Genomic DNA, 23,236 nt, shown 5'->3' with positions numbered 1-23,236 from the left:
AATAGAATGTCTGGCACATAGTGAGCATTAAAGAAATAGGAACTTATTATGCAAAACCCCAACAGGTATTCAAAGATAGTTGCCTTTAAGTCATGTCCTTTTTTCCTACTCACTTCTCCCAACTTCCTAAATAGTGATTTGCTCCTGAGATGAAACTAATAGAATGAATTTAAATTACCACTCTGTGACTTGACAGTACCATGTATAGGAATTTACCTTAATATATAGTAAGAGATTCATGTATAGCTCTGTTCATTACAATGGTAGTTATTAGATAGAAATAGTAACAACCTAAATGTCTAATAATAGGGGATTATTTAAATCAATCATTGAATAGTCACGCAAGAGAATGTTGTGTGAAAATTAAAAAATTTGTGATAAAAGGAATAATGACATGAATATTCACTATTCAGTGAAAGAAGGCAGGCTCCAGAACATATATAAATATTACTCCAATTCTGTTTTAAAATGTATTTCCATTCATAAGACACTGGACAGCTATAGATTAAAATGTTATACTTGATTGATTTTATGTTGTATACTCTCTGTAGCTTCCAAATTTCCTAAAATAAACACTTATACTATCTATAGTAAGTAATAAAAAAACATAGTCAATATTATAAAAACTACACACAGTAGATTCTTTAAAGTTCAAATAGGAGGAATAAAGATACTAAAAATGATTTTTGAATATAACCCGAACAAAGAAAATGATATCAACAAATAAGAGTATCAAAAAGTCTTTCAAATTTTATGTTCATTTTTAAAATCTTAACTCTAAGGTATCTCACTTTACAGAGAAGGAGAAAATACAATAAATATACGACAACACTAATCATCTATTGAAGTTTATATTCTTTGTTCTGATGAACTTGTTTAAAAAATGCTGGTGATAATTTCACCAATATCAGGATGCAACTCAACATGTAACATTCACTTTTCATGTAAGTGCCCCCTTATCTCCAAACCCCAACTAGGAAATTTAAATGAGTCCCTTTCTCACCTTAACAGCTATTGCATTATAAAATTGTTCAGAGTTTTAGATGATCTTTGGACTTTTGGAGTCAAGATATTATTTGATTACCTGGCCTTCTCTGTGCCTCCCATGCACTGATGAATATTAATAAATTCGGTGAGTTGTTTTTGCAACATCACATCTTTGCCCTCAATTTGAGTGATGAATTTATGCTGTAGAAGATCTGACACTGTTGGACGCTTTTCATAATCTTTAGTCAAGCACCTGCACTGGCAGAAAAGAAATTGCAATTATTAGATAAGTGAGATAAGTTATGATTCATATTCCTAAAAACGACACTAACATGAGAGAACAATGCTCCTCATACTGTCTCAGCCCAGGAAACATGTCTCAAAAAATGTTAAACTGCAATATGATAAAACGAATATGTGTGGAAGTGCACACATCTGTGAGCGATTATGCTGTAGTGATACCAACTTCCATCTAAATACCACTTCTGGAGTCTCTCAGCAAGCATTATTGCATAGTGATAATTAAACTCGGTCTTTACTATTGCCGCCTCCTTTACAAGTCAGTAGCTAAAGATAAACAACAATGAAGTCATTGCAGTTTTAACGCTTATCTAAAATTAAAACAAACTTGGTAGTTTCCCTTCACTAACGCTTTTAAAGTCTTCTCAATTCATCTGTTTCTTTCTACGTGATAAAATTGCTAAGCCATGTGAGAAGGCTAATGCACTGAGGATGTTTAAATTCCACATCAGTAGATGTTTTCCGAGGTCATACAGCAGATGTACTAGCGACGGTCACACTACTACAGAGGTTCAACCAGAGCAGAGTCCCAAGAAAGGAGGTGGGAGCAAGAACACCTGGAACAGCATCACAGGAGAAGCTTTTGGACCAAGTTAGGATGTTCAATCAATTGTGACAGCTGTCTTCAAATATTTGGAAGAGGAATTAGACAGTTTTCCATGGTCACAAGGGACAAAAAAACAAATTGGATCAATTGGTGGAATTAAGACAGACACAGATTTAGGGTCAGTATGAGGAAGACATTTTCAACAGTGAAATTTACCAAACATGGGATAGGCTGAGCTGAGAAGTATTATTATTTTTATTAGGCGTGTTTACTGATTGAATGGCTGCTCAGTGCACACTCTGGATATGAGTTTGGGCAAGATAAACTACCAATATCCTTCCAACCCTGACATTCTGTGGATCTATGATTATGAGAAAACTGGTCAGAGTTGGGGCTGTCATCGGGGGATATAGAAAAAGAAAGAAAGAAGAAGAAACCTATACCTTGACTTGAGCAGTGCCATTTCTAATCTGTATCATTAATCCTTCTGGGATGGTAACTTGGCAATTTATTTTATTGGTCTTTCCCAAAAAGCTATTTCCCAGGGATGCTAAAATATGCTAAGGAATAAGGACGATGATGCCTGAAAAGAAAAACAAGAGCTCTTAGTTTTCATTTAGTTTAACAGAATGTGTTGAGTTCTGACATCTGCCAACAGTTTAGTCACATATGAAATTATTCTAGTCTAGTAAAACTTTATCAGATATCTGATGTGTCCCAAGTACTCTGCTAAGACACTGGAGTTATAGTGACAAGTAAGGCACAGCTGCTTGCTGTCTAGTGAGGGAGAAAGACCTCTAAGAACATAACTAAGTGAAAGTGGCCAGAGGAAGATAAACAAGTGAAAGTGACCAAAGGAAGACAAACAAAACACAACGGTAACACACAGGATAGCACACTACTGACATGGAATTGAAACACTTCCTCAGCGGATTAGCCTTCTCACATGGGTTAGCAGCTTTCTCACGTAGAAAGAAATAGATGAATTGAGAAGGCTTTAAAAGCGTTAGTGAAGGGAAACTACCAAGTTTGTTTTAATTTTAGATAAGCGTTAAAACTATAATGACTTCATTGTTGTTTATCTTGATAGTACTAACTGACTGGGGGAGATCAGTAAATGTTTCTCAGAGGTGAAGTTAGTTGTGTGAAATATGTCAAAGTCAGCAAGTTTCACTGAGGATATGCAGAGAAGGTTCTGCAGACACTGGGCACAATTATGAATTGTGGAGAGTCCTTTAAAGTTACCGATGATTCTCCTAAGGGATTTGTGAAATTCGATTGCAATTTATTAAATATTCTCTAGTGTATGGTACATACTCAGTAATGGCTGGTTAAGTGAAAACTAAGAACAAAAAGATTATTAATCTTTCTAGGGTTTTCACAACCCTTAAATCTAAGTCTCTTGTCTTTATAAGAATAAGCAGATGTTCTCGGTAGGAAAACCATGATATCAGTTATGTATGAGTATGATTGGTTTCTCTACTTTCTTTGCCTTTTCTAGAATTTCTGAGTGGAGTTTGACACACTCCACTTAACGATGACCCTTCTCTCCCATTTATAACCTGGGGTCATCCTTTACCTTAAGGAGGTTCAGAGGTATGAAGGAATTGTAAAACGCCCATTTCAAAGTTGATTTTTATCAAAGGTTATCTTTGGTTTTTAAAAAAGACTCTGTTGTTACTCACTTGCTAATGAAGTCATTGAATTCTGCTGACCATATCTCAGGCTGCCTTAGTTTTGGGGGTGGATTCCTAAAAAAATAAGAATCAAAGTTGGATTGTGTACGTTGGTCAGTCAGTACAAAATTAGGGGCAGAACCAGAGAGACTAATCCATTACTGCCTTCACAGGTCCTGCCAGGTATAATCAAGCATTACCATTATATTCCAATTCAAAGGCAGATAATGAGTTATTGATCATTCTTTATATAAAATGACAGGTTCCTTTTTCTCTGAAAGTACTTAATAGACGACCCAATTTTTCTACCTGATAATTTTTTTCTTTTAAAGAATCTTCTTGCTTTTACCTGAGAGCCATAGGGGAAAACATCAATACTTCGCAGAACAGAAACAATGAATACTATGGAAAAGATTTTTGCTTTGAGTCCTACTGAAGTCTCTGAGGAATATCCACGGTACACAGAGGGAACCTGGAAGGAGTTGTTGAGAAGATGGAAGAAACTGCAGCAGACAGGGGAATCGGAAAATGCCTTCACGAGACGTTCAGTTGTTATCGGATACATGGCCGGAAATAAGGTTACAAAATTAAGGAACGGGAAAATACGATTAGCTATAGAGCTCTGAATGCCACTTAAAAGATTCTGCTATTAATTCCTTTCATTTTAAGCTGAACCAATCTTTTCTTTTTCGGTATGTTCATGAATACAAAGGAATATCACTTGAAAATGAGGCCCAGCTAACTATAATCAAACGACATTGACCAACCATGAGAGTTGAATTTGCGGAAGGACTGCTTCATGTTAATTCTAACAACTCTTTGTTTTCATTAGTGGACTGAAAACACTTTGTCTTCAGTTCTGCATTACTCCTTAAATAGCTTATAATGAAATTAATGTAGTTTGTACAGGCTCATTAAAGCAAAGTGCAGCTACTCATCTACCCTAGATCATGCCTAAAGCTCATTTGACAATCCTTAGGACTATCTGAAGACTGCTGATTTGTACATTAAAAGAAGTAATTCTTTGCTCCAACAATCTTGCTTTGTTTCTTGTCCTCCTGAAAATTTCCTTTCTAAGAGATTTATAGGCTTCTTTTAAGGGTAACAAAGATTTGATGATTTTAGAGCACTTAGAACTGGGTGGCTTTTCAGATCCCTTTTTTATTATCGTTTCTACAGTAAGTTGGAATACTCAGAATTTCATTTTTGAGACATACTGGTGGTCAAAGTCATGAGAAATGACTGAGACAATGCCATTTCCAGAAGTGCCGTGCTCATAGGTACAAATACATTAAAGGTGTCATTATTCCTCCATGTGATATCATCGCCAAGAGTTATAATGCTGGACTAGGGTCATTTAAACCATAATGAAAATGGTTCAGGAAGTATAGTGCTTCATGTTACATACTGAATGATGGTAGGAGTTAGAAAACACAGACTTTTTTTTCTGTTTTCCTCCAATTAATGAAATGTCTTAGACATGGTATAGAGCAGGTTTTCTGTTGTTTTTTGTAATCTTGTTTCCCTAATTACCAAATAAGTAGTATATTTTACAAACAGTAAGTCTTGAAAGATACATTGGCATTCTATGTAAAGCATGATATATATCTAAGGTGTTATAATTCAGAACCTAGAAATTCAAAGGTAGGAAATTCAAGACAGGAAATTCAAAGGTAAAATTACAAAGTCAAATGCTTTGATCTTATACTAATTTAATTACATGCCAAATATTCCAAGTGGATCCATTTGGAAGTGAATATAAAATATTGACATTATTTCTTTAGGACTGGAAAACTGCCCCTCCCCCCCCCGACTTTGTATATATGATTCTATGTTCTATAGGTGTTGAGACCATAAAATTTAATGGAAAATGTGGTGACAAACTGTAACATACCACCCACCATTCTGCCCTGGACTCCTATCGCCACAGGCCATCTCTGTGTATTCTATTAGAATTAAGGTACTAGGCAAAATCCTTAAGAAAGTCTTCAGAAGATAACACATCTATTCTGTCTTTTCATGTCAGGTTTCTGAAATATCTAGGAACTAACCAAAACATATAAAATAGAGTTTAATTAGCGATAGAAAAATCAGGGGAAAGTTTGTTGATATATACACTGAAGGGTAGAGGTGTAAATAGATAGAAAAAAGCATTTTCATGGCTCCAAAGAAACTATTCTTCTAAGTTCACTGTTTTATGTTCATATATTCAAAACATTAACATACTCTAAATCATTATTATTTTATCAATACGTTCTATTATAATTTTCTTAATAATAGTATTTTAAAGTTCTAAACAAAGAGCAGTCTTAGCAAGTAGTAAAAACTACTAGACTGATAGACTGAAGCAAAGCAAATCTCTGTTGCATTGACTGTGGACCAGGCTGCCTCACTGACTAATTGGAGATTGGATAAAGTCTGGGAAGAACTGTTGTTTTTTGAGACCAAATTCTTGTGAAAGAAAAAAGACACACAGAGTACTAAAAAAAAAAAAGAGTCTTCTACTTAGACCAGGGAAATGAAACTACTAAACAAATACAATGACTTGGAAGAAGCAGAATGATATTCCAGGCCACTCTGCTCCCAATTTGCTAAAATATTTCTGAATGTTTCCATGAGCATGGTGAGCACTCAATGGCTGGAGGAAGAAAATGGGATTGCAGATACTGGGCCGAGGGTTAGAATCCTCTGACCTTGGTATTTTGAAGAGTGCTCGCATGGGATGCAGGTCAGCTAGTGGTGGGTCTCCATCCCCTAGCTCGATGGCTGTGATGCCCAGGGACCACGTGTCACATCTGGCATCATAAGTTGTGTCCAATTGCTGTTCACACGCAATCACCTAGTAGAAAATGAAAAAAGAAAAAAAAAAAAAGAAATGAAATTTGTGATTTTAACAAGCATGTAGCAAAATGTTCAGAACAAAGTGTATGTGTTGAAACTGACGAAGTTAGATAGCTAGCAGTAAAGGCAGTAACTTGAGAGAGTAAAAGCTCAAATTATTAGTAGTAGTGTTTTTATTCTGAGAACAGAATATACCTTAGCAGGTTTGCAAATATTAAGGGAAGAAGCCTATGAAAAGGAATATTTTTGAAAATGCCTAACAGAAAGGAGAAAGAAAAGGCATCCCAAATGGAAAAGGATGGGGTCAAATGCACAGCTAAAGATTGTGCAATGACAGTCACTCGATAAACACCTGTCTGATGAGTAATATATCATCTTGGCAAAGATAAAGAACATATCTTTAATGAATTAAAAGTGAAGGAGGTAAAGAAAAATAAGCTTGAGAGCAGTCTAGTTAAATGGCCTTGATCTTTTCTGGCAACTAGAAGGCAAGGGTACCTAAGGGAGCAATGAGACAAGTTTGGAGGATGGCAAAAAGGATCAATTAATAAAAGGAAACTATACTAAATATAAATAGACATTAATAAAGATTTATGAACCCTTATCTATGAGCACTCTAAACTCTAAAACTACAACAAGGTTTTTAAAAATTTCACTAATCAAAGGATGTAATTGAGAGACAAGAAAAAAGTGGGATTTTGTTTTACAATATTATAAAATAGTATTACATAGACTATTGAATAATTACTTAATTTATTTCTAAATAATGTAAATATAAATATAGTTCGTTTGCAAGTAATTGTAACATCAGTGATCACAAAAAGAAAATTCAACTTCACATTTTAAAACAAGTTTTTACACTTTAAAAAAAGTTTACATTTTGTGAATTCCAATCCACAAGACAAATAAGAAATGATTTGGGGATGCTGGCAGGTTACAGTTTTATGATTTCACTGCCGTACTATGAAATTATATATAAAACGAAAGAAATGTAAGGCCCTATATGGAATAATATTTCATCTTTCTGACTCCACTTAACATTAAAATACCCCCATGTTGTTACACTGGAGTTTCTTTGGTAACATTACATACATGTCATCCAGAAAGGGTGACTCCTTCATCAATAATCTTTATTCATACCTGACACTAATAGCATCGAAAAAAACAGTTTTAAGTACAAACATATGGATGTGACTAAAAAATAAAAGGCACAACAAAAGAACAAGACAAACAAATGAGAAACAGAAACTCATAGACACAGACAATAGTTTAGTGGTTACCAGAGGGTAAGGGGGGTGGGGGGTGGGAGATGAGGGTAAGGGGGATCAAATATATGGTGATGGAAGGAGAACTGACTCTGGGTGGTGAACACACAATGGGATTTATAGATGATGTAATACAGAATTGTACATCTGAAGTCCATGTAATTTTACTAACAATTGTCACCCCAATAAATTAAAAAATAAATAAATAAAATAAAAGGCAATGATAAACATATCACGTAGGACAAGAATTACTCCAGGGAGGAGGCAAGAAGATGAGATAGAGAAAGAACACAGAGGCAAATGTATGCTACTGGCAACATTCTGGTTCTGGGGTGCATGGTAAGTTTATGGGCAAATAAACATAAAGGCCATAAAACAATCCAATTCTAAGCACCCGAAGGCCAATAATACATACATACATACATACATACATACATACATACATACATACATACATACATAACGTGTGTGTCTGTGTGTGTGTGTGTGTGTGTGTGTGTGTGTGTAGAGAGCACGAGCGAGAAAGAGAGAGAGAGAGAGAGAGAAGAGAAAGAATACATATAGCTTCCCAACTTAGAGTCCGTATGATAACGGTGACATCATCTTACACAGCACTTGTCAACTTCTCCTATCAAAGTATTTTTAATATTACAAGAGAGTAATATTGCTGGAATCAGACAGCATAGCCTAAAATACCAGGACCAAGCATAAGAGTCCCAAGTTTTATATTAAAAATTCATCTGGCAACTAGTCATAGACATAGTATTCAATAGCCAAAAAATGTAAACAACCCAAATGTGCATCAAATGGCAAACAAAATGTGGTACGTATATATCTATAATGCAGTATTATTCAGCCATCAAAAGGAGTGAAGTATTGATACATGCTACAACATGGATGAACACTAAGAGAAAGAAGCCAGACACAAAGGCCATGTATTGCATGATTGCATTTATATGGAACGTCCAGAACTGGCAAATCCATAGACAGAAAACAGATTAATGGTTGCCTAGTATAGAAGAGTTTGGGAGGAGATGGGAAATAACTCTCAATGAGTATGGAGTTTCTTTTCGGGGGAATAAAAATGTTATGAAATTAGATTGTGATGATGGTTGCACATCCTGCAACTATACATTACAAATCATTAATTTGTAATGCTAAATGAGTGAATTATATAGTATGTGAATTATATCTCAATAGATTTGTTAAAAATAAAAATACTTTCATATGAATTTTTCATTCTGTTGTATAATGTACCTTTCTCTGCCTTTGCGTAAAAATCTTTTTGTCCCACCAGTTGTTTATTTCCTAGCAAAATTGTTGCATTAGGATAATTCATTGTTTTATGGCTTCACGCATGTGAAATATCATCTCACAGGCTTGGATAAATTTATGCCCTAATTGGCCAGAGACATTCTTGGTTTATGCTCGCTTTCCGGAGTCATTATAAATACTGTCCCCTTTCACTCTTCAAAGTGTCCTGGTTTGTACAATACGTCATACAATCACCCACCACAATCATTATTTCCCTTACCCCCTTTATCTTAATACACATATTCCAGTTTGAGAAGGATGGCTTTATGTAACCAACAAATGCTACCTTTGATCTAGAATTTTAAAATGTCAAATAAAGAATTTTACTTTTCAACTGATAATTAATTTAAACAAGCCTGACTGTCTAGAAATTGCATACTAAGGAGTATAAATTTTAATCATTAATTCATTTAATACTTTGATAATTAATTTTTAGATAGATCAAAAGATTTCCTTTTACTCATAGAATGGTTCCAACATCCATTAATCAAAATTGTTTTTACTAAATGGCAAACTTAAACATATAATAATGGCTTTGTTACTATAAATTAGCATATAAAATATAAAGCTATTTATATAATTATTATATATTATAGTATTTATTATACTAACTATTAATATTTGTGAATAAGATAAAATTTTTGGTATTTGGTATACTTTAGTAATTTCTCATTTTCAAATTTTTTCCCTAAGCTTTACAGCTAGAAACATATCAGAACAAACTCTGAAAAAACTCATTTGAGACTGTCTTTTTCAATTTTGTTTTTGCTTATATGACTGTACTTTTTATTTTTATTCTAAGATGTGCTCACTGTTAAAAAGTTTTTGAATTCACTGGAGTTTTTCAAAGTTTTTAGGATACTTTATCTTTTCCCCATATTTTATATTATATTTACATTTTAACTAGTAATTGAATTAGTATTAAAATAGAAACAGTACACCAGAATTTAATCCTCAAATTTAATTCTAAGATTTTGCAATATTAATGTAGTATTTGAATTATTTTCCCTCCTTCACTCCCTAGAAAATTGTAGCTAAATAGCAGAGCTTTTCCCAAAGGTCGCACAGAGAGTTTTCAAACATAAATTGTTGTTTTCTGATAAACATGATTAAAAAGACTAAAGGCATTAACAGTGACTGTGGAGAGATATGAATCTAGAGAACTTATTTCCTCAACTATTTTGGCAGTTTATTTACAACTTCGCAAAGATAATAATGAAAATAATCTACTAAAGTTGAACATAGCCTCAAGCAGAATGACCCTGTATGGAAATCTGTTACATGGGTTAATAGACCTGAATCTGATGTTAAACAAAAATTAGGGGTTTTCATAATATTTCTATTATAATTTAAAAACAGAATCTATTTACCATATGACCTAGCAATCCCTCTCCTAGGTATTTACCCCCAAAATTTGAAAACATTTATCCATAAAGATACATGTGCTCCTATGTTCATTGCAGCTTTATTTATGGTGGCCAAGACATGGAAACAATCTAAGTGCTCTTCAATAGATGACTAGATAAAGAAGTTGTGGTACATACACACAATGGAATACTATTCTGCCATAAGAAAAGATGAAATAGTACCATTTGCGACAACATGGAGATTATTATGCTAAGTCAGATAGAAAAAAATCGAGAACAATATGACTTCACTGATATGTGGGATATAAAACTGAAAACAACAAAAGAACAAGACAAACAAATAAGCAAAAACTCGTAGACACAGACATTAGTGTAGTGGTTACCTGAGGGGAAGGGGGGAGGGAGATGGTAGATGAGGGTAAAGAGGATCAAATATATGGTGATGGAAGGGGAATTGACTCTGGGTGGTGAACACAGAATGTGATATATAGATGATGTATTACAGAATTGTACACTTGAAACCTGTGTAACTTTACTAACCATTGTCACCTCCAATAAGCTTTAATTTAAAAAAACAACAACAGAATTTAAATGTCATTCATTTGCTAACAAATTAAAAGTAAATTTAAGGAAAAATTAAGGTTGTAAGTAGTTTCTCTTTATCTTCTCTGACTCACTCATTCATTCAATCCTTCATTTACTCATATATTCATTCACAGCCCATTTATTATTACCTGCCATGTTCCTCCTTATACATGCAAAAATCTGCACAAAAACAACACAACTGACATTTTCTTCTAGCACTATTCCAAAACACATATGGAGATAGAGTACTCTTAAAAAGGAAAGTCAGAGAGGATCAAATATTACATTTGTTTCCCTCAGAACTCTGACCTCAGGAGCCATCCAAAATGGTGTTCCGACAGATGTATTCCGACGGTGCCAGGTGCTGGTGAGCTGTGCAGACACACCTGGAAGGAAGAGAAGAGACTTCTTACATTAATTCCTCACATAAAGAGATTGCAATTGCAATAAATTTGCTTACAAACTAATATTAAAATTCTGTTCCCTTAAAGCTGCCACTGGACTTGAACTTCAGATGAAAGTATCCTAAGTTAGGATTTTTGCACAGTCAAAACATAGCAGGGTCCTACTATTTTCTGTTTCTCATAACCAAACCTATCCATCCTTAAAGTCCCACTTCCAGTTTTAGGCCCCTATGCTGACTTTTAATTTACCGTACTTTGCCATGTATAATGTGCACCGTTTTCCCCAAATTTATGAGGGAAAAATAAGGATGCACATTATACATGGGTAGTACTAATTCCATATCTATAACATGTTTCCCCGAAACTAAGACCTAGCTGGACAATCAGCTCTAATGCGTCTTTTGGAGCAAAAATTAATATAAGACCAGGTCTTATTTTACTATAACATAAGACCCGGACTATAATATAATATAATATAATATAATATAATATAATATAATATAATATAATATAATATAATATAATATAATATAATACTGGGTCTTATATTAATTTTTGCTCCAAAAGACGCATTAGAGCTGATTGTCCGGCTAGGTCTTATTTTCGGGGAAACATGGTATTAATGTTTTTAATTCTTTTATTTATGCTTATGAGTTAAAAGTGTAACTTGAGAAATCAATAATGCTATCCATATGCAAAATAATACCCTGGAATACAATAATCAGTTTTGTTTATGACGAACTTGCAACAACGAAGAGTTCTTGGCCTTCTATGATGCAAAATTTCATAAATTTGTTATCAGTACATAAAATTTCTTGCACCTTGTATCAGTTCTTATGTTTTGTAATTATTTGTTACACAAAATTTCCTGTGCCATAATATGTTAAAAAAATAAATGCTAAAATCCCTTTATAATAGAAAAAACAAGTACCTAAATGTAAACAAATGCAAATTTGAATAAAAAAATTAAAACGAAAGATTTTTTTCCCTGATGTTTGGGCCAAAAACGTGGGTGCATATTATACATGGCAAACACGGTATTCCTGATCATACTAACCTCTATTTCTTTTGACTTTGTACATTTTTAACTATTTGTCTGTATTACGTATTTTGACATGTAATGTTTTTTGAATGGTATGCTTCCTCCCCTCCATCCCCTCTGACCACTACCAAAATTCTGGTGAACTTGAGAATGCTTTATACGACGGTATGCACGTAGTAAGGTGAATTATGAGTGTGAATAAAATCATTTTCCATCTATCAACTTTGGTCAAATCACATGTGACTAGAAGTTGCAAATTAACTACATCTGTTCAAACCAACACCATTAATAGAATCTGTTCTTGTCCTTTAGAGAGATTACAGACCAATGGGCTACAATACAGAGGTTTAACCAAATATTTCAATCATATCATTCCATTAATTCTACCTGGTTAAATATAATCATAACTGATCCTTAAGAAAATCAGGAGGAAAGTCTCTCTCCTCGAATTTCATACTCTTGCTCCTCACATGGGGCATGGTTACCTCTGGATGTTCAGAGCCGCTTCTCTTGGCCTACTCTACAGTTGATGGGTTATACCCAAATCATGGGCTTTCACTACCTGATTGCCCTGTTTTGAAAAGTACCTCCCAGGTATCACATTTGTTTTAGGTTCTGGCTGTTTGTTTATGTTATAAGCCAAGCAAAACAAAGACACTAAGAGAAATTTAAAATTAGATCTATTTGATTCATCTAAGATAGCATTTGACATTTATCAGACAATTCAGCCAAATGAATATTTCACTGGTGGAAATATACCTAAGCAGAGGGGTAGGCTGTATGTTTTGGTTCCACAATAACTGCATCCCTTACAAAAAAATCCACCTACAAAATAATCCTGTTCTTTAAATTTTGTCTTTAAATATGTTTATTTGACAGAAAAAATATCTTCACTAAATCATTTTTCAAATTCAAACGACATTTTCTAGCTACTGATACATCCAATAAGGGGCTAATATCCAAAATTTACAAAGAACTCGTATAACTTAACATGAAAAAAGCAAACAACCAATTAAAAAAATGGACAGAGGACCTGAATAGATATTTCTCTAAAGCGGACATACACATGGCCAATAGACACATGAGATGAAGTTCAATGTTACTAATCATCAGAGAAACACAAATTAAAACCACAATGATTTATCACCTAACACTTGTCAGACTGACTATCATTAATAAGTCAACAAACAACAAGTGTTGACGAGAATGTGAAGAAAAGGAACCCTAGTTTATTATTGGGATTATAAAAGGGAACGTTAGTTTATTATTAGGATTGCAAATTGGTGCAGTCACTATGGAAAACAGTATGGAGTTTAGAACTACTTTATGACTCAGCAATTCCACTCCTGGGTATTTAACCAAAGATATCCAAAACACACATTCAAAAAGATATATGCAGCCCTATGTTCATTGCAGCATTATTTACAATGGCCAAGATATGAAAGTAACCTAAGTGACCATCTATAGACAATTGGATAAAGAAGAGGTGGTACATATACACAATGGAATATTACTTGGCCATAAAAAGAATAAAATCTTACCTTTTGTGACAACATGAATGGACCTAGGGGATATTATGCGAAGTGAAGTAAGTCAGACAGAAAGACAAATACCATATGATCTCACTTATATGTGGAATGTAAGGAACAAAAGAAATAAAACAGAAACAGACTTATAGATACAGAGAATGAACTGATGGTTTCCAGATGGGAGGGGATTTGGGGGACAGAGGGAAAATGGTGAAGGGATTAAGAAGTACCAATTGGTATTTACAAAATAGTCATGGGGATGTAAAGTAGAGCATAGGGAATATAGTCAATAATATTATAATGACTCTGTATGGTGCCATATAGACTTATCAGGGGGATCACTTCATAAATTATATAAATGTATAACCATTATGCTGTACATGTGAAACTAATATAAATAGTACTGAATGTCAATGGTAATTGAAAAAATTTTCAGACAAAAAAAAAAAAAATCACCCCAAAGATTTTCTAATCTGTTTTTCTCTTAAATATTTTCTAACAGACTACATGAAGAAAGGGAATCAACACTTAATATCACACTTCTCCAAAATACAACCTCTTCCTCTACTCCAGGTATTCTACCTTTCAGAAAAATTAAATCTCAACATTTTATCTTGTCTTTTTCTATGAATTAAAGGCAGAAGTGATTAAGCTTTTATTTTTCAATAGTATCAGCATGTAGTAATTTATATAAGTGGAAAAAGCAAATGGATTTTAGCAGCAATTTAATTTATAATTGATTTTAAATTTACTAAAATTTATTCTGAGTGTTTCTAATTATTTATGAAAACATGTAAAATGATATTTAAATCTTGGACATTTTTACTTCAATTTCATAAAGATAATTTAAGAATTCAAAGGTCATTTAACTGAAAAGTAAAGAACAAGGGGGAGAAAACCACAACCAAGTTAAAAATCAAAAGTTTTGCTCCGGCAGGAAAGTGACATTTTAGACTAATCATGTGATACTGTTTTTACTCTCGCTGGATATGAAGAAAAGACTATGTCACTAGAATTTGCATTTGTCAGCAAGTAGTCATGTTGATATTTAAACTTATTGACATGGATGGGAAGAAAGAATCTTCCCTCCATATTCTACAGGAAATACATATTTAAGATACTAAAAGAGGTTTTAGGGGTGTGATATGCGACCCAAAGTAGACCATTCAGACTCTTTTACTTGGAAATCTTGAGTGGAGATACTCAAAGAGGGAAGTAACTAGAGTCAAGTCAACCAATGGCAGAGCTCTAAGGATTAGTCCCGGCAATGCCTCTCCTGCGGTCTGGGGCTGTCACAGTGCTGTTCTCAGGAGGCCAGATGGCCCAGCTTCAACTTCAACCTTGATTTTGTAAGCCAGCCAGTGTTGTTTTCAGTTCTTGCCTAAGTTTGTCAAAATTTGTTTCTGTTGCTTACAAGCAAGGAACCCGGGCTAATACAAGACCCTAATGACTTTACATATAAAGGAGCAAATTAACAAGGGTAATAGTGAATAATGAGTTTATAAAGTCTCAGTCATTAGGTTTTTACAGTAATATGAGATTATATTACTTTTACATATTTATACTAATATCAGGTTAAGAATTTCCTAAGGGAAACCTTTGGCCTCCAAACGCCTTAATCACACAACCCAAACAATAAAAACCTTCTGAGTAAGGATACTATACATAGATATATAGACTAGTCTCTAACTTTTTACTAGTATATTAATATACACATTATGACACATATAAATGAAGGTAATTTTAAAGGACGAAGTTAAAATAATAACTATAGTAGAGGTATTAATACTTCTTTCTGCACTTCAATGATGTTTGCAAACACCCTGGTATTGATTGACACCCGCTTACAATGCTCTTGGAGACACATATATCTTTTAGTAACTATTGGGATCCTGAAGAAAGAATGTTTTACACTTGGTTCCTGTAAACTCTATGAAAACAAGAAAAATTGAGCCCAGAATGTGAAGAAGGAAAAACAAAGCCTCAAAAAAAGTGAAAAAGGAAAAATGTGACTATGTAGAATGAAAAACCCATAAATCTGAGAATACTGGCTGATTATCACATTGAAACAATAAAAATATTAAAAACAGGATACAGACCCAACTATGAAAATGACAGAGGAAGACATTCACCAAATTTTATGTTTGTTGACTGCTTCTGCAATGACTGTTAAACCTGAAGGTCATTTTACCAACACAACCAAATAGCTTCAGAGCTAGAAGGCAACTCAATGGTCAGATAGTCTAACATGTTTCTTGTCAGGTTAGTAAACTTCCACTGGAGACAAAAAAGAGTTTCCTGAGAACAAATGATATTTTTACTTAATATAAATTCTCACAAGAAAAGTAGCTAAGAAGGTAGAAAAATACCACGTTCTATTAAAAATGAGTGACACAAATGACTTTAAAAGGCAACAGGAATTCAAATCACGCCTATGAGTGCAGGAGTCCTAGGAAGTAAAGAAGATTAGGAAAATCATCTTGTCCAGAGAGGAACTAATGGAATAAGATAGCAAAGCAAACAGTTACATAAGCATCTCAAGGGAGAAGATGCCAAAGGGTGGAAAATTCCAGGCAGAAAGTTTGAATAGTGAGAGGATATTGAAAAAAAAACCAAAAAACCCAAGAGGCCAAAAAGAGATGTGGGCTGAAGAGAAAACAGGCTAGAAGAGAGGGCAATAATCTACTGAAAGTCAAAACCACAGGAACATGAAGGAGATTTATCTATATTAATGATTCTTTAGTCCTTTGCTCTGATTACACTGATGGGGACTTTTTATGCTATTTCAGGCCCCTCCAACAAGACTTCCTGGGCTGCTGATGGCGGTACAACAACTCTGTTCCTTATGGTACAAGTCCCATATCTAGGGGAAAAAAATAGGCTTTATACCTCACCTCCGGTCAAGAGAGTCTTAGTGAATCAGAAGAAACACCATATATGTGGTTTCCAACATGGTTCTAACACACCAGACCATTCCAGAGAACTTGATTTGTTACAACTATAAAGCAACACCCTTTATATCTCAAGAAACCAAAAGGAAGAGCATGGATTTTTGTTGTTAACAAAATATTACAGGAATGAGCATTTAAATTATAAAAATACTAATTTTTTCTCAACAAGAAGGGGCCATAAAATTTATTATACCACTTAATATCCTCATTTTGTTCATGAGGTTGACAGTGTGATGAGTCATTTTATGTGTCAACTTGGCTGGGCCACAGTGCCCAGATATGTGGTCAAACATTAGTCTGGATGTTTCTGTGAAACTGTTTTTTGAATAAGGTCAACATGTAAATCAGTGGACTTTGAGTAAAGCAGATTATCTTCCATAATGTGGGTGAACCTCATTTAATGAGTGAAAGGCCTTAACAGCAGAGACTGAGCTCCACTGGGCAAGGAGTTTGGTGAGCAGGTGACCTGTGGACTCATACTGCAGCTCTCCTGTGGGTCTCCAGCCTGCTAGCCTACCTTCAGATTTTGGGGTTCCCAAGTCTCCACAGTTATATGAGCCATTTCCTTGAAATCTCTCTCTATATATAATATAATATATATATTATACACATATATATTACATACATGAAATATATATAATATATATTATACACACACACATACACACACACACATGAGGTCGGATAATTAAGTTCGCAAACTCATCCTAGAAAAAGGGCTACGTACTTCACTGCTGAATATCACTACAGTCACCTTCGAAGTGCTCCCCAAGGGAAGCTATGCACTGACGCCAGCACCTAGCCCATCCTTCAAAGCAATTTTGGAACTCTTTTTCTGGAATGGACATCAGAGTTGTCATCGTATTACCCTTGATGTCCTGAATGTCATGAAAATGTCTTTCTTCCAATATTTCCTTTATCTTTGGGTAAAGAAAGAAGTCTTTGGGGGCCAGATCAGGTGAATAGGGAGGGTGTTCCAATACAGTTATTTGTTTACTGGCTAAAAACTCCCTCACAGACAGTGCCGTGTGAGCTGGTGCATTGTCGTGATGCAAGATCCATGAATTGTTGGCGAAAAGTTCTAGTCATTTTCGTAAAAAGTTCAGGTCATTTTTATGTAACTTTTTCATGCAGCGTTTTCAGCACTTCCAAATAATAAACCTGGTTAACTGTTTGTCCAGTTGGTGCAAATTCATAATGAATAATCCCTTTGATATCAAAAAAGGTTAGCAACATCAGTGCAACAAGTTCGCGAACTTAATTGTAAGATCTTGTGTACTGAAAACCATGAGTTCACGTTGATATCACCAATTCCAATCAACCTCATTAGGTTCAGTTTTCTCCTTTTCCATATTTGTCATTCTTTTCTCTAACAGTAAGAAATGTGGCTCCCATTGTTCTCATCATTTTTTTTCCTGATTGTATGAAGCCCCCTTTATGTAACCGATCTCTTGTCTCCATCTTGTCCCCTATGCAGATGCCTTCTTACCCAGCTCAGTCTCTGACATCCTGACAGGGGTCACCGTCATTCTCCTAGATGGATGCTCTCCTTGTCCCACTTGGGGACTCTATACACCATGCCCAGCTACCATTCCTACTACCGTCCCCTCATGGGCACCTTCCTCACCAGTTTCAGGCTTAAGCCATGTGCTGCACGCCACACACTTAAAGGCCTTTGTTCTGAATGATTCAGGAAGAAAGGAAGGAATGAAGGGAAGTTCCCAGTTTTTAAGTTCAGGTGTAACTGCCTCACTTGATGTTCAAAAGTGGGTTTTAATAAATAAATCACAATTTTTCTTTGACCTACATTACTCATTGGGGATTTGGTCTAAAATTGGGATGTGGGTAATAAGATATTTAAAGCCATAAAATATTCTGTCAAAAGAACGATGTCTAAATAAATCACAAGGAGTACATTCTGTACTTTCGTATTAAAATGTTAACTATCCCATTAGAAATGAAGTTTCCCAGAGAGAAATTCACAGAACTGAGAACGGCCCTTCAAATTTCGTCTCTTTCATTTTTCTAATCCAGATAGGACTGCTTTTTCAGACATTAGGTGACTTGCCTAAAGGGGTTTATCTCCTAGGAGGTCATATTATTTATTGATTGATCATACACCAGTGACTGCTAATGTATTTAATAACGTTTACAAGCTCCCTTGTTTTTTCACTCTCTGAGGTGTTTGGTAGTATTCTGTAAAAGTATATCCCATTTAGCAAAAAAAAAAAAAAAAAAAAGAAAAAAAAAGATTTTCTTAACTAGTATTACCAAACTGAATCTTACTTTTAGTGTAAGTAAGTAGCTTGATATTTAAAGTAATACTGAATTTACTCTAGCAAAGGGCTATTTATTTTTGAAACAGAAATTGGCATCAAATTTAGGAACTCAGATTTTCATCATTTAGCAACTATTTAATAAAGTATTGATTTACTATTTATTGAGTATGTACTATGTGTGCAACACTGAGCTACAGGCTATATAAAAATATCATTTCATGTTAATGGTAATAGCTCAAATTTTTTAAAATTAGAAAACATCAATAATTTTACTAAGTAGTTTACCTGTATCATCCCATTTACTCTCCACAACAATAAACTGTATTAGGTAGAGACTGTTCTTTTTTATACTTATAGATGAGCAGATTAATGTCCTTGGCGATTTTAAGTGACTTTCTTAAGGTCACAAAATTGTATGGAAAATCCATTACATTGTATGGAATGAATGCCTCCCATTCATTCATTCATTCGAGAGTATTTATTGAGTACTTTCAATGTACCAGTACCATGCAAAGTGATAGTCTAGACTGTCATCATGAAAGTTATTGTAATCACTTGTAAACATATGATTACAATCAAGTGTGACAACTGGTTGGCTAAACAAAGTATAGGGTGTAGAGGAAGCACTCAGCCAGGCAAAAAGAAGCTGGCTGAGTGCAAGGGTGAGGGGGGCGTTCTATGTAGGGAAAACATCATGTTTGTAACTGGTCACAAAACTTACTGACATTACATTTAGATATACAGAGAAACTGTAATTCTTCATTTTATGGCCTATCCCTATGCCCCTTACCCACTGGCTGGAAGGGAAGCAAAGCTTAGTCAGATCCATGAATCCTGTAAGTCCTCTTAAATAGTGTTCAGTCTCTCTTGGACAAAAGTGCTTGCTCCACCTCTCAGAGGGCATTCCTCCTCCTCCTTTTCTCCTGAAGATGGTACTGTCTGTACAGGATAAGGGATGGCTTACCAGACCCTGTGGCAGGAAGAAGAGAGGGGTGGGTCCCTAGTCTCTGGGGCCATGTGCCTTTGTGTGCCTGGCTATTAGGGGCGCCGCTGGCCTCCCGTGCTAGTAGCACGTGCATCCCATGAGCTTGGGGCCTGTTCTCCTCATGTAGGAAGGGTTTCCTGTAGTCCTCCTGGCACATGAAGGCTCAGGGTGGCATCAGCTGGAGCTGTGAACACTCTTCGGTGTGGCTCTGGCTCCTACTCAGACCTGGCCCAGGTGATCTGTTCTGTGTGTCACTTCCCTTCCTGAGCAACCTCCTCTTGAAGCTCCCCAGCTAGATTCTCAGGTACTTTTGGGTTTCTGGAAACTAGGGGTAAGGGTTTGGGGAAGCTCAGCTTGAGTACTTTCTCTACCTAATCCCCCCACACCTCAGGCACAGCGATGTGGCTCACCCTGTGGGGACCGCAGCACACTGGGCAGTGGCCTCCTCTGGGACCCTGAGTGACTATGGTGGGAAATGTGAGCGCAGGAGCTCTGTTCTGCTCTCGCTGTTATCTCCACTGTTTATAAGCTCACCTCACTCTCCTGCCTCTTTCTCTGTTTCATGTTTCCACAATTAGCCTAGAATTGGAAAGCATTTCCCTCTTGTATCTGTTCTCTCTTACGTGAAACTCTATAGTATGCCCCTGGATACGCTCTCTCCATATGCTAAAGGGATAGAGCAATTGAGGCAGACTCTCTCAAGAGATAGCCTGGGTCTTGCTACAAATTCCTGTTTTTGAATGTTAATACTCAGCCAATGTCTTGCATTCCTTCTGGAACAAATCTTAATCTCCCCCAGACAGAGAGATGCCTCAGGCAGACGGGGGTGAAGATCATGTCCTTGGGACAGGCAAAAGAGAAAAGCACGCTAATAAATTTTGAAGTACTTCCAGAAGTAGGTTGAAGTACTCAGTTTTCCAAGTATTTTGCAGTACTCGATTACATGTGCCAGAGCCCTGCCTCAGAAAGAGTGTGGAATGTTTAAGGAACTGAAAGATGACCTGGCTCTTAGATGACAGGAGAGAGGGTACGTGATGGGCACCAAGGGGTAGAAAAAGGGTATCAGTCATTTGGTGCTTACTCTGCGCCAGCACAGAGGATCATAAAGAAAGCCTTTCCCAAGGGCTAGTGGCAGCCATTGAACACAATATTGAGCCAGACAGTGGCAGGATCAAATGTGCTTTCTTTTGTTTTTTAAATTCAAGTTTATTGCGGTGACAATGGTTAGTAAAGTTACATAGGTTTGAAGTGTACAATTCTGTAATACATCATGTATATCACATTGAGTGTTCACCGCCCAGAGTCAGTTCTCCTTCCATCACTATATTTGACCCGTTTACCCTCACCTGCTACCCCCCACCCCCTTACCCTCTGGTAACCACTAAACTATTGTCTGTGTCTATGAGTTTTTGTGTCTTTATCTGTTTGTCTTGTTCCTTTGTTGCTTTCAGTTTTATATCCCACTTATCAGTGTGCTTTCTGAAAGGGTCCCTCTGGCTGCGGTATGGAGAAAGGACTGGAAAGAAGGGAATGAGATTAGATGTGGGGAGTTGAATAAAGTGTAACTACAGGAGCCCAGGTCAGAGATGATGGCTAGGACTGGGGAAGAGCAATAAATATGGAATCTGAGGATATATAATAGAGAAACAGAGCTTTTTGACTAATTGTAGATGTGGGAGATGAAAACAAGGGAAGACTCCAGGACGAGCCTACGATTTCTGGCTTGAGCAACAAAACAGACTTTTTCTAAGACAAGAGACTCTTGCTAAGAAGCAGGTTCTGGGGATGGATGAGGTGGTAAAGTTCCATGCTGGACATCTTGAGGACTGGCAGGTATCCCAGGACAGATCTTCAGTACTCAATAATGAGTTTACTGTATATTTCAGGAGGTGAGAAATTCAAATTACATGGATTCTAACACTTTTACTCCCAGCCGGAGCCTTCTCTGAAAATTTGATTTAAACATAAAATGAGGACATTGATTTTCAGTTTGTTTCTGCACTTTGTGGCTTACTCCATCTTATTCCTTCTGCCCTTGAGAAGTTTCACTATGCATGCACCTCCATCCTCAGGTTTCAATTCATATGAAAACCTACAAATCATTTTAGGTGAACTGAATCCATGTCCTCTTACCATGGAAAATGGAAATACAAGCACGATCTTACGTGCAAAAAACAGCAGTTTTGTATCAGACACTAGGAACACATTTAATAGGCAGCTGGACCTCTTTCTAATTGTTGCTGAAAGTTAAGTCTTTCAGTTGATTAATCTAAAGCCAAAGCTCTCATTTTAGCAGGTTTCTGACTTATGACTACTTTATAAAGATGTCATATAAAAGGTCACCTTATGTATTATCTGGGTTTATGTTTTTAATCTAGATTAATCTATGACACAGAAGCTCCTTATTAGTAATATAGGGATTTATTAATATTATCTCCCATGCAAAAGGTCCAGAGATAGGGCAGGCTCCAAAGTTGGTTGAATCAGTGGCTCGATTACATCATCAAGGACCCTCCTTCTTCTTGTGCTCAGCTCTGCCTTTCTCATGGTGGGCTTTCCACTTGGGATAAAACACCTCAGGACAGAACAAGGTGGCTGCCGCAGGATCAGGTATTGCAAGAAGACACAGAGGGTCCCAAGGAAGAAAGAGACCATCTTTCCGTGTGCCTCCTTCTTAAGAAGGAAGAAGTTTTCCCAGAGACTTTTGAAGATTTCCCCTCATATGTCAAAATCCTGGATTTGGGTACATGTGCATTCATAAAGAAATCACCAGTAAGGGCCAAGGGATTTTTGACTGAGGGTAATCTTTTGAGGTGCCATCTATTTTAGAGGGTCAGCCACTACAGTGGTGTTATGGACACAAGCTTAAAAGAAGAGAGATTTTGAGAATCTCTCATTTGCCAAATTTTAAAAAATTTCTACACTTTCTAACCTCAAGTTTTTCTCTATTTTCAATGTCTAGAAAGAAAGACTGATGGAAAGCGATCAAGTCATCTCATACTACTTATTTTGCATTTCAAATGTATTTCAAACAAAACTTACCAAAATCTACGAGTTTAACTCCGCCTTCAGTAGTCAACAAAATGTTATTTCCTTTTATATCACGATGGATAGTTTTGTTGTTATGCAAATGTTGAAGTCCCTAGAAGGGGGAAATATATAAT

At 35.7% G+C, this 23,236-nt stretch overlaps 1 protein-coding gene across 3 annotated transcripts in view; it reads right to left on the bottom strand.

Moving 5' to 3' along the window:
• Positions 1-23,236, bottom strand: part of MYO3A (myosin IIIA) — a 219,313-nt gene that overhangs the window by 160,371 nt on the left and 35,706 nt on the right. For all 3 annotated transcript variants that reach the window (XM_074324949.2, XM_074324951.2, XM_074324950.2), the window contains exons 6-10: positions 23,115-23,214; positions 11,192-11,268; positions 6,204-6,349; positions 3,520-3,585; positions 1,085-1,240 (exon numbers count right to left, since the gene is read on the bottom strand). In XM_074324949.2, the coding sequence (XP_074181050.1) occupies positions 1,085-1,240; positions 3,520-3,585; positions 6,204-6,349; positions 11,192-11,268; positions 23,115-23,214 (545 nt within the window). The remainder of the gene's footprint in view (positions 1-1,084; positions 1,241-3,519; positions 3,586-6,203; positions 6,350-11,191; positions 11,269-23,114; positions 23,215-23,236) is intronic.

Source organism: Rhinolophus sinicus, chromosome 1, assembly GCF_057876585.1.
Source record: "Rhinolophus sinicus isolate RSI-liver-muscle chromosome 1, RSI-T2T, whole genome shotgun sequence".
Taxonomy (NCBI): Eukaryota; Metazoa; Chordata; class Mammalia; order Chiroptera; family Rhinolophidae; genus Rhinolophus; species Rhinolophus sinicus.
Note: the sequence above shows the minus strand (reverse complement) of the source record. Positions and strands in the feature narration are given on the sequence as shown.